The sequence below is a fragment of the Sabethes cyaneus genome, chromosome 3 (assembly GCF_943734655.1).
Source record: "Sabethes cyaneus chromosome 3, idSabCyanKW18_F2, whole genome shotgun sequence".
In the NCBI taxonomy this organism is placed as follows: Eukaryota; Metazoa; Arthropoda; class Insecta; order Diptera; family Culicidae; genus Sabethes; species Sabethes cyaneus.
In genome coordinates, this window is record NC_071355.1 from 188,913,203 (window position 1) to 188,926,037 (window position 12,835).

Consider the following 12,835-nt stretch of genomic DNA (forward strand, 5'->3'; position numbering starts at 1 on the left):
ACTTATTTTGCTTAAGGGAAGTGCCAGCCCTGAATCTAGAGGTAATCCGTCTTCTGCTGCTCTTAAAAAAAAAGAAATATAAAAATAAGACAGAAAGAGTAAAAACGGAACAGTGAACGAAGGAAAACTTGACAAACGGGATAGGAATGGAGGAAAAATGCGAGAGAAAAAATAATAAATCTGATATAAAAAAAAGAAAAATGAAAGATAAAGCGGGACAGAATCGGAAAAAATTCATAAAAGTAGAACGGGAGACAAAACGAAGCAAAACGAGGAATGAAAAAGAGGAGAAGGATGAATTGCATAGAAAAGGAGAAAAAACGAGGCAACGAAGGAGAAAATACGGAAGTCGGATACTGGAGTAGAGATAACAGAAAAAGAGGAAAACCGCAACAGAAAAGAAAACAAAACGGGCAGATAAAATGAAGACGGAAGACTTAAATTATAAAATGGAAGCGAAAAAAACGGTGACAGAAAAGGATGAAAAGCAGGATATGTTAGGAAGAAAACAAGAAACAAGATAAAACAGGAGCGATGAAATCGAAAAACATTAAATACGGGATCGAAAATGTCGAAACGGGTCATAAAAGACAAAAAGCGAGACAGGAAAAGAGAATAAACGGGCCTGAAAACGAGGAAACGTGGAAGAGAACAGATAAAAAACGGAGCAAAGGAAAATCAGGACGCAAGGAACAGAGAAAAAAAGTGGAATTAGGCCATTACGAAAAGGAAAACAAAAACGAAAGCAATTTTTTTTGGCCGATTTTCTGAAATTCCATTGTTCGAATTTGCATTTCTATTTTGTGCTAGAAGCGTTAACTCAACTCGTACACTCATTTTTCGAGTTTTTCAGACTGTAGAGCCTACAGACAATTGATTTTATAAAAGAAATTAAACTCATATCCTGCAAATTATTTTTTTGCCCCCCGATTTTTCAAGTCAATTTCCAAGGGGGGGGGGGACAAAATTTTTTAAAATAATTTGCAATGGCCCAATGGGAAATGAAGACGACGAGAAAATAAATAGAGAAAGAGAAAACAACGGAAAAAGCATAAACGAAGGCGAAAAAGAGAAAAATAGGAAAAACCAAAAGGGAACAGAAAAATAGCGATAAAGAAAATAGAAAATACCGCTAAAGAAAAACAGGAATAAGAGGCCAAACGGGATATAAAAAGAGAAATGTGGGCAAAATATAAGAAAATTGGAGAGATGGACTAGAGAAAAAAAGGAAGAAAAACTAGATAAAAGAAGGAAAAATGATAAAAAAAATAAGAAAACGAGCAAAAATTGGTTTCAAAGGGAGAAAAAGGAAAAAATACGGGAGCAGCATAATGAAGAAACGACAACAGAAAAGAAGAAAATGGAGAGAAAATGAAAAGAGAAGGTAGACATAAAGGACAAAACAGAAAAGAACGAGACAGAAAAGGAGGAAAAACCGAACATAGACCTAAGAACGGCACAGACGAAAACGAAAAACTAGGTAGAAAAAGAATTAAAAGAAGAGAAAAAGCGAAAACCAGGACCAAAAAAGTTCAAAAAATAGACAAAAGACGGCACAGAAGAAAATCGGAAAAAAGACGAAAAAACAGGACAGGAAATGAAGACAAATGGGGACAACGGCAACTGATAACAGAACCATAGAAAAGCAAGAAAAACAGAACATAATAAGAGGGAGAACGAAACATACGAAAAACGGGAATAGAGAACAGAAGGGAAGGGAACAGACGAAAACCGGAACCGAAAATATAGATCAAGTAATAACGGGACAGAAAAGAAAATGAAGGCCGAAGACAAGACAAGGAAAAACGGAAGAACAAAGACAAAAAACGGAACAGAGGAAAATCCGGACGCAAGGAACAGAGGAAAAGCAAATAGCTCAGAACGACGAAGAGAAAAGGAAAATAGTAAGAGGAAACAGCACACCAGTGGAAAAAGAGAACAAGAGGGAACACCCGACAAGAAAGGGAATACGGATCAGAACAATAGAAACCTCAAGGGAAGAGAAGAATAGGGAAAAAGAATGAAAAAGAAGAAAACCGATAAAGGAAACGAGATAAAGAGATCAAACTAGGTATAAAAGGGGAAACTGAGACAAAAAATGGGATTAAAAAGTGGAAAAATGGAAAAGGAAACAAAAGAAAATGGATTGAATAAAAAGGAAAAACGGAAGAGAAAAGAAAAAAACAAGAGAAAAAAAGGAAAATTGATGCAGAAAACGAAAAAAACGAGAAATGAAATGAGGATAAACTGGACAAAAGAGAAGAAAAAACGGGATTGAAAACAAAGAAAAGGAAATGAGAAAATATAGGAGCAGCACAATGGAGATACAGAAACATAAAAAGGAGAAAATGGAGAGAGAGAGAGAGAGAGAGAGAGAGAGAGAGAGAGAGAGAAAGGATGAACAGAAGAACAAAATGAAAAGCTATGTGCTGCTTTTCATAAACTGAAGAACGCAACAGGTAAAAACAGAAAACGGGAAAAAACGGGGGGAAACAAGAAAAACGGAAAAAAGAGGTAACGAGATGCAAAAAGATAAATATGGAATGAAAAACGGGCAAATGAAATAGAAAAAAGAAAAACAGTACAAACGGAAGAGAAAAAGATGAAAAAAACGGGAAATAAAAAGGGAAAACCAAAGAAGAAAGGAAACAAGGGAGCAAAAAACAGATTCAACGAGACAGAAAAGAAGAAGAAAATGTGGTATCAAAAAGCGGAAAAACGACACAGAAGTACACGAAAAATGGGAATGAAAGGAGATAAAAGGAGTTAGTAAAAGACCAAAACTGGAAAATAAAAAAGGGAAAATTAATTTAAAACTGTCGTAATACGAGGAAAAATATGCTAAAAAAGTAAAAAGCATGAGGGACAGGACAGAAAATAGGAAAAAATAGGCCAGGAAACGAAGAAAACGGAACAAAGAAAAAGTAAACATGGAACAGAAATAAAAGAAAACGAAAAAAAAACAAAAAGAGTGAAAGTGGCAAAACAAAACTTGAAAAGAGATTAAACGTGTGAGAAAATAAGACGAAAAATGTCAATGTTAATTTCAAGTAAAACTTGGTATCTAATGTCGTAAAATTTTCAGTCCAAATTACTCTAAATTTAATTCCAATTTCCTCTCCAGTTTTAAGTCCAATTTTATATCCTATTTTATGTCAGATTTCCAGTTGAATTAAAGGTTAAAGCCCAAATTGATGAAAATTCAGGTATAAAGTCCTATGTAAATTTTTCAACTGTAATGTCAAGTTCGAAGTTTAGTTTTTTAATCCAATTTCAGCTTTGATTTTAAATTCAATGACACCCGACAGTCCTGAGTTTTCAACCTAATCGACCTGTATTTTGTGATACATAATAGATTCGCCATCCTACGATTGTCGTCCGTTCGGCCAGGGCAAAACATTCTTTTGAAAGGTTTTTCTTTATGTCTGAGCAACATGCGCAGCATTTTTACGAGGCGACGCGACTTGAAGTGAAGACACAAACCACGTTCAGACAAATTGTCTTTAATAGGTGTGGCACTCTTCGCTAGCTGCTCGATGTGCTCTGTTAAAATAGCAAAGCCATGATTCTTAACGCTCCGCTTTGAAAATTTGGACCACTTGATTCTTATACGACAGACTTAGCAGCTAGCAATTGCGCGCTCTGCAGATGGAGGGACAGGCGATGTATTTAGTGGGATGAAGTCGGCATTATTTGACACGAGCTGTTGAAACCGAACGAAACCATCACTGTAGCTCTGATCAATCGCGTCAGTTTATCCGAAAACTCGTGTTCGTGCATTATTTGCACTAACTGGTCTCGTTTGACTGTATCATATGTTGCTTCGAAATCAATAAAAATGTTATGCATGGGCACGTTGTACTCCCGACATTTCTGCAAGATCTGAATTGGTTTCCCAGCGTTATGCCATCGAACCGACTGCTCTTTAGTCTCCAGCAACCCGATTTCTCGTTTGATTTCTTGGAGTTTAGGTGCTGAGACATTATATCTCCTGTTCCATGGGAACTCCTAGGTTAACTTTCGTTCCGCCTCCTTCTGCAACTTCGCCATTGAGGTATTCATCGAAGAATTGCTATGTACTTCCATATATTTAACTTTATCGCATTTATTTTTAGCACCATGATGCTAACCTCTGTCAGAAAATCCTCTGCGGACCGTTAGAGCTAACTATTCTTAGCTAGTTATTTCACCCAATTAAACTTGTTATACTCAGCTTTCAAGGGCATGGCAAAAGCAAAGCAAAGCCTAGGTGCTATATTCCGTTATCGAAACTTGATTGAAACAGAACAATATGACAGACTTCGCAGCCAGCTGTTAGAGTACAGGACAATTGCAGGGCCAGTTGCTACGATCCTATTGACTCTAACAGCCTCTCCCAGCCGAGATTTGAACATACGACGACTGGCTTATTTCGCCAGCGCCATACCTCGAAGGCAACTAGACATGGCGGACAGTACCAATATACTGGCAGCTGACTTTGACATTTCGTGCAGGCAATATTACTTTCCTAGTTATGGCGAGTAGTAAAGAATTAAATATAATAGGCCTTGTATTGGCAGCGGAAATAAAATCAATTTTATATAAGCAAGGAATCAGTACAATCCAATATTAAGTATTCTCCTGCGAAGTAGAAAATTCTAAGTTTCTTCAACTACCACACTAGTGATCACAAACACAATCACCAAACAGAACCCTCATCACCTTCAATACAAAATCTACTGACAGCATGTTGGCACCCTTTTTTTAAAAAAAAAATTACTTTAATCTTTTCGCTCAGCTAAATGGTTCCATTTTTTAAGTACTGGCTGAATGGAAGCATTTTACCTTACTTTGCATGATTTGGGATAAATATTGAAAAGGTATTGTTCCAAAGAAGTCACAGGACCTTTAGTATCTATATGTAAATTTACCAATCGTTTTTATCCAGTCCAATTCAACTCCGAACATGTACAGCACGGTAAGGGTGTCATCTTTACCATAACAGCAGCGAAGAAACATGATCTCTAATTATAGCTGTGCTACTAGGTACTTTGCTACTAGCAGAAATTGGATGTTTCTGCTCACAGTAACGAAGCATAATGAGGCCTCTGATGTAATTAACTATGCGCTTCCATCCAAATTGAACCTGTGCAGGACTGCAGTAGTTTGTAGACAGAAATAACACAGTAGCTTGCCCACATTCAGGCAAACCCACTCATTTGAGAGCTGCTCGTGTACGTATGCGCCTAGCAGCCGACAACGTGCAATGCAACGAACAGTTACTATACAATCTCTTACCCAACGACAAACAACTTCCGCCTCCATCCATTTTTCAGCACCAGACGAACAAGTGCATAAGTGGGTTTTCTTGAATTATTCTATCATCGCTCGCAGTCGAGAAAAACCAAACAACAATTTGTCTTATTACTGCTGCAGCATTCTCGGAAACATTCTCCCTCCCAATCAAATGCCTACCGTAGGGTAGCACGCGTGTCTTTGCCGTTTCAACGCCCAATAATGATGACTGTATCGAAGTCGACGGGCAGAAGAGTAGATATTATACATTTTACAATCTTCAGCCACAGGAAGAACGATTTCCCGTCGTAGAACCGACGCGCACGGCGGCGGTGTGCAATAGTTCCGCCCGCTAACGAGGGCTGCCAACAAGTTAGATGTAAACGGAGGAAATATTAAATTACCGTTTCTTCGCCAGTTGATGACTACGTTTGTCCTGGAAGGCTCAACACCGGAGAGATGTTTCCACACCTTCCAACTACGTTTCAAACTTGTGGAACCAGCTAGTGGAATAAAATGACTATCAAATAAGACCTCTGGAGCCACCGAACGCGGATGCGGAAACCGCGAGGAAGTAACTTTCGTGTTTGATTGTGTTTATAATTCATGATTTCCTAGCACGAAAGCCCAGCAAGGAAAGCAAGCGCAAGCTTGCCGCTCGCTCTTTAGAATTCCATATGAACCATGCAACAGAATTTCCATCCAAGTTGTAATGTTATGCACTGGCATGCTGCTGGCACGGAAGGGAAACTGAAAATGGATGCTTTCACGGTGAAAATTGACGTCTGCGGGCAGAGCCGAATCAGGGTTAAAAGCTCACTATCAATTTTTCCCTTCAATGAGAAACACAGCAGCGAAAGCGCGACTCTGTGCGCTATTATTTTTAATGTCCCATTGAGAGAGTTAAAATTTCATGAAAATAATTCTAGGTGCAAACATTTCGCAATATTATGCAAATCTGTTGGCTTTATCTGTTTATCCAGTGTCGTTAGGGAAATATATTTTGATGCATTTCGGTTAGCTAATGTACTCCATCTTATGTTTTACTCCTCAACAGAAGCACTAAAGTACCACGGAGCCGGACTAACGGACTACGAGAAGCAGGAAATTGAGAAATATCCGGAAATTTACTACCTGGGGCTCGAAGCCTGCAAACTCAATGCCAAACCGGGAACTGCTCTCAACTCGGGTTATGATGATGACAATGGAAGCTATAATAAGGTAATTTATTTCAATTTATTCCGATCCAGATTTAAGCACTCATAATCCTGTTTCTTGGAATAGGTTATTCATGATCACATCTGCTACCGGTACGAAATTCTGGAAGTCATCGGTAAGGGTAGCTTCGGGCAGGTCATCCGAGCGCTGGACCACAAAACCCATCAGCACGTTGCAGTCAAAATTATCCGCAACAAGAAGCGCTTCCACCATCAGGCTCTGGTCGAGGTGAGAATATTGGACGAATTGCGGAAGAAGGACTCGGATGGATCGTACAATGTGATACATATGCTAGACTACTTTTACTTCCGCAATCATCTGTGCATCAGCTTTGAATTGATGAGGTAAGTGTAGGCGTTCAGGCATTTTGTTTTTCACCAGTGAAGGCACGAATCACGATTGCAAATCGGCGAAAACTATCGATCGTAGTATTCGATACGGGCGCACGGTCCGTTTGGTCCCCAACAAGGACCGCAGGGAGTGTACGAGCAAAAGGGCCCACAGGGAAAACTGGGTACAGAGGGAACACATGGATAGAATTTGGCCGGGCATGGACACGCACACGGTCCGCAGCTGGGTGCGCAGCGGAAACGAATCTGTGGGTGACGGGCGAATAAAATGCAAGGATAATTGTAGTCAAAATTTGATTTATGTTGGGAGTTACCAATGGCCTACACATTCTGCGTGGTGAACAAGGCATCTTGATGTTCTTCACTCTTTACAAGTTATTTCACTGAAATTTTGCTTCTACTCTGGCCGAAAAAGGAATCTAAAATGACTTTTTTCCATAGTCAGACAATTTTCATAGCCTGCTTGCATGATTAGATGAATTGATGAAAAATGCACACTGAACTTGAATACCTAGTTCATAAATCTTTGTGGATTGTTGTTAACCCAGTTCCTGGACAAGTTCCTTCAAAACCCGTTCCGTGCTTTGGATTAGAAAAGGAAATTATTCGGGGACTGGAATCGGTCTCATGGCCATTGAGTGGCATGAAATGATTGTTAATCGCTATTTTGTCAATTGCTGATGCATTTTGATATGCCACATGATATATTCGCCTCTATTCCACTCTATTCTAGACTCTATTCTACCGATCGGAGCCGGATCCGATCAAAAATTGCGCTTCCTAAAACACACGTTGATCGGGACGTTTCTGATCGGAACGAGCCCGATCGGAATGCAGTATCGAGGCGATTATATGATAATGAAATATCCCCTTATGGGAACCGATTCCGGATTCAGAGTGTCCTCCCAGATCCGGATAGCACGTATCACGGCCCATAACAGCAGCAAAGCAACTGATATGACCACAGTTTTCAAACAGATTTAAAACATTTGACCAAATTATCTAAAGAAGCCATGTTGCAGCCCTCCAAAGATCAGCGGAAAATCTTCGGGACCGTGTGCCATATGGTCACGATCTGTAGGAATAGAAAAGATTTTTGGGAAAATTCCCAATTTTGGTGATAAAGCATTGAGAGATAAAAAAGTTACGGCCAGTTTAGTAAATTTTCCGGTGCTACAAACGATGTATTAACTTAGTGGGGACAAGATTCACTAATAGGTATGTTAAACTAAAAAAATCTTTCATCATTGTCATTTTGTGAAAAATGTGGTAAACATTGGAAATTTTCAAGCTTCTCAATAAAGTAAAAACTGATTTTCATTTTCGGAAGTGTTATATTGTGTCTAGTAAGAACGCATCGTGATTAAAATTTAACAGCAATTGTTCGAGTCTCTGCAGCGTCCATACGGTCCGCATGGTCCGCAGGGTCCACAAGGTCCACAAGGTCCGCAGGGTCCACATGGTCCACATGGCCCACAGGGTCCACAAGGTCCGCAAGGTCCACACGGCGCACAGCCAATCTGCGAACACGTTCCGTAGCACGGCTGGTACGGTCCACACACCGGTGGACAGCAAGGATCACAGCACGGTCCGCAAGGTTTACAAGGACCCTGTAACCAAGAAATGAAACGGTTTTCGTGAGTTTCGTGGTAGCATTCAGCATTTTACAAAATACTTACACATGGTCCGCATGGTCCACACGGTCCGCACGGAATCGAACACGGAGAACAGCATGACATTGTGCAAAAACCCATGTTTCAGTATTGCTCTTCTGATATGCCTTCTGATTTGAAAAATCTGTGGTCAACTTGAAACTGCTTTTGAAGATAACTTAATAACGTCCGAAAACGAAAAAAACTTCAATTTAGTTTTCCACTTAAAATTTTGCCTCCGCTTGGGTCGAGAAATGAAAGTTAAATGATTTTTCAGCTAGCACATTTTCTATGCTCGATTTTTCGCTGATTGCTGTGATGTTGAATTCACTATGTGCGCACAACTCGCTCTCTTGTGTACTCATTGAACGGCAGTTCAATGGAGTGTTTTCCAAAAAAAATAGTGCAAGGCTATCTGCCTTTTGCACTTTTTAACAAACTCCTCTTCTGTCTCTTAAGCCTAGTATCCAGCTGAAAAGAAAACAGCTCAAGAAAAAATCCTGGTATTTACCGAAGAAATTTTGACAACTGCAAGGCAAGCAATTATCTGTCATTTTTTCTTGTGGTAATAATTACGCCGGCTATTATTCCGTACGGAAAAGTGACGTTTCAATTCACTAGCATGTAAAACTGCGCCATCTGAAAGTAAAACAATATTTCTTGTGAGGTGCATACTGGTAAAGAAATCGCAAACGGAAAATCTTTTCTTTAGCATTTCTTGGCCTATCTTTTTGCCCATTTCTTTTCAGGTCGATACTAGGCTTTAAATAGAACCAACCTATGCACTGCTTCACGCACATAGTGAATGGCCAATAGTTCCTTAGCAATGGTCACTTTCCACCTTTTCCACAGATACCTTCCAAGTTTTGGGATACCTCGGAAGCAACCAACTTGGGGCCAAACACGCAACACATTTGTAATGTTTTGAGCCGAAGCAACATGTTTACTGTTTGCCTAAATATGGTGATTAACAAGTACAGTATTGTTCTGATTATATCAGCCCCTCCATGAATTTTGGGCTGATATAATTGGAAAACTGATTTTTTTTTTGCTCAAATTATGAGTAATTCTCGCTGAAACGGGCCCACTATTGACACGAGGTCTTCAAATATTGTAACTTTTGCGCTTAATTGGTTGAAAATGGTTAAAAAATAAGAATTAGTGGACCCCTCGTCCGCCAAGGGGCCTAACAGTTTCAAAACAAGTTGATATTTGAGCAAACCTTGCGAGGGGTAAGACACTTCATAATATTACCATAATATTAACATATTAGGCCCTGTTAAAGCCCTTCAAATGTATACCTTTATAGGGCCTTAGGTTATATTAGGGTGGGAACGGTAAAAAGATTAAGGTTGAAAAAATATTTCCATAGGGAAAAGTAATATATTTTCAACAGTGTCTTGCCCCTCGATATCATGTGATATTTCATAAGTTTGCCATGAAACAACTAACTAATAGCCCAGTTCTGTAATGAAGAAGAACAGGGCTTTCAAATGGAGAAAAAACTTTTTAGCGGCCATCTTGGATTTGGTCGCCACATTGGATTTTATTAAAAAATCGCCATTTTCACCATGAGTCCCCCAACCGATTCGAACAAAAAAAAAATACAAAAATGTAAAATCAAAGAACACACAGGTTTTAAGCATTTGTACTTAAAGTTTAAACGTGAAAACCAAATCTATTCTTGCTTTTAATATTGTCTGGATTGTCTTTAAGAATCGGACATAATCTTGTCAATAGGCGATTTCAATTTACCTGACTTGAAGCGGAAGGCCAACGATAATATTAATGGGTATATTGCTTCGAGTGCCTCAGCTGAAATTGAATTACATTTTACAGACGCAATGTTTTCCAATGGCTTGAGACAAATTTATCATATTGTCTACACGAATGGTAGGCTCTTGGACCTGGTATTTACCAATACCCCAGAATATATTGATATAGTAGCACCGCCCTCTCCACTGTTGCCTGTCAACTATCATCACGAACCATTCATTTTATTACTTGACGAGATGGACGCGACAATATCTGACGACCAAGTTGATCAGATCAGATTTGACTACTCTGCATGTGACTATGATCTGCTGAACTCTATTTTTGCGGACATGGAGTGGGACAATCGATTTTCTAACACTGACTCAGTTGACCAGATGCTACTTGCTGCCTATGATTCACTTTGAGGTGTTATCACTAGACATGTGCCCAAAAAAAGGCAAGCGTTGGTCTCCAACTTCAAGCAACCGTGGTGGACCCCTCAGCTTCGAAACCTTCGTAACAACTTCCGTAAAATGCGCAACCAATATTTCTTTACTAAAAGCGAATCTGATAGAGATCAACTTCGGGAGCGTGAGGATGAGTACAAAGCTGTCCTTACCGCAACATATGACAACTATTTGCTAAGGATTCAGTCTGCCGTTAAACAGGACCCCTCCTGTTTCTGGAATTTTGTTAAGAAACGTAAAACTGGCAACAATATTCCTCCGTCGGTCAACTTCGATGGAACAACTTCTCACTCGAGCTCAGAATCAGTTAATCTTTTCGCTACGTTTTTCGAGGGCGTATTTGGTAAAGCATCACCCGTCCAGCGACACAACTGCTTCGAGCATATATCGTTCCGTGATATTAATCTACCACTAGTGCAGTTTTCTATAGACGAGGTTCGGAAAGCTCTTGAAGATCTCGATTCATCGAAAGGACCCGGAACAGACAGTCTACCACCAGTATTTTAAAAAAACTGCGCAGTTTCGCTTGCATTGTCGATTACCGCAGTTTTTAACCGCTCAATCAGTAGTGGATCGTTTCCAAATGCATGGAAAATGGCGTCTATCGTGCCGATCCATAAGTCCGGAAGTTACAAATCGGTCGCCAACTACCGTGGCATATCCATACTTTGCAGCCTCAGCAAGGTCTTCGAAAAACTACTCCATACAACTATATACAGTTCAGTTGCACCGATCATCTCTAACAGCCAGCATGGATTTATGAAGCACAACAACATTAAATCTTATGTGCTACGTCATAGCGATATCACGTGAGCAAGAAGCTAAGCGGCAAGTGGATACGATCTATTTTGATTTTGCGAAAGCTTTTGATATTGTACCACACAACCTCATTATTGAAAAACTGAACTGCATCGGATTTCCCTCATGGTTTACCGAATGGCTTTACGCATACTTATCCGATCGCAAAGCATTCGTTACAGTAAACTCCGTGCGCTTCAGAACATTTGACATATCGTCTGGTGTCCCTCAAGGCAGTGTGCTTGGCCCGCTCATCTTTATAATTTATATTATTGACCTGGTCGAGCTGCTGTCATCATCGAAATTATCGTTTGCCGACGATCTAAAAAAATTTCGGGTGATTGCTGCCCCTGCCGATTGTGTCGCATGACAGGAGGATATTAATCGTTTGCTAGTCTGGTGCAGTGACAACGGGATGCGTGCTAACAGTAATAGGTGTAAAGTAATATCATACAGTCTCCGTAACACTGTTTTTCTTCATCAATACAGCATGGGATCGAATGGTCTGGAACGTGTTAACTCTATTCTCGACCTAGGAGTTACTATCGACTCTAAATTGAGGTTCGACGAGATTATAAGTAAAGTCACTGCTAAAGCATACACCGTGCTTAGTTTTATGCGACGCCATGCGTCTGGATTCACTGACGTTTATTGCCTCAAGGCGCTATATTGCTCTCTCGTACGCAGCGTTTTGAAGTATGCTTCCCCGGTTTGGGCTCCTGCACACGTAACACAGATCCTTGCGATTGAGCGAATTCAGAAAAAAAATCCGATTCGGCTTGCGTCAGCTACCGTGGAATGATCCAGTCAATCTTCCCAGTTACATAGACCGTAGTCAACTGATTAGCCTGGATACACTCGCAGTCCGGAGCGTCAAACAGCAGCGTCTATTTATATTCAACCTTATAACAGGCAATATGGATTGCCCGGAACTCCTGTACCAGATACCGTGGAATGTACTTCCTCGTCGGCTTCGAAATCCACCGTCATTGGCCATCGAATTCCACAGAACAAATTCTGGTGTGAATAATTGTTTTAATATTTACTTGCGTTCCTTCAACGACATTTGTAATCTGTTCGATTTTACTCTGTCTAGAAATGTGTTTAGAATCCGAGGCTTAAATTAGTTATCTAGTATACAATCTGTACGACATAGTCGAAGATGGTGAAATAAAATTAAAATTAAATATATACGTTACTAGCTGACCCGACAAACTTCGTATTGCCACAAATTAACCTGTGTTGTACATAAATCATGAATCTCGGATGATCTTTGTCACTATCTCGAGTTTTGCAAGCCCCCCAGTGAGCGGCGCTTCCG

At 40.0% G+C, this 12,835-nt stretch overlaps 1 protein-coding gene across 4 annotated transcripts in view; it reads left to right on the top strand.

Annotated features, from left to right (window-relative positions):
• The window catches only part of LOC128742235 (dual specificity tyrosine-phosphorylation-regulated kinase 2), a 95,063-nt gene that overhangs the window by 46,123 nt on the left and 36,105 nt on the right, over positions 1 to 12,835 (top strand). For all 4 annotated transcript variants that reach the window (XR_008412251.1, XM_053838525.1, XM_053838526.1 and 1 more), the window contains exons 3-4: positions 6,332 to 6,495; positions 6,559 to 6,836. Coding sequence is in view for 3 of the 4 variants with exons in the window: in XM_053838525.1 (XP_053694500.1) it covers positions 6,332 to 6,495; positions 6,559 to 6,836 (442 nt within the window). In the remaining variant the exon portion in view is untranslated. The remainder of the gene's footprint in view (positions 1 to 6,331; positions 6,496 to 6,558; positions 6,837 to 12,835) is intronic.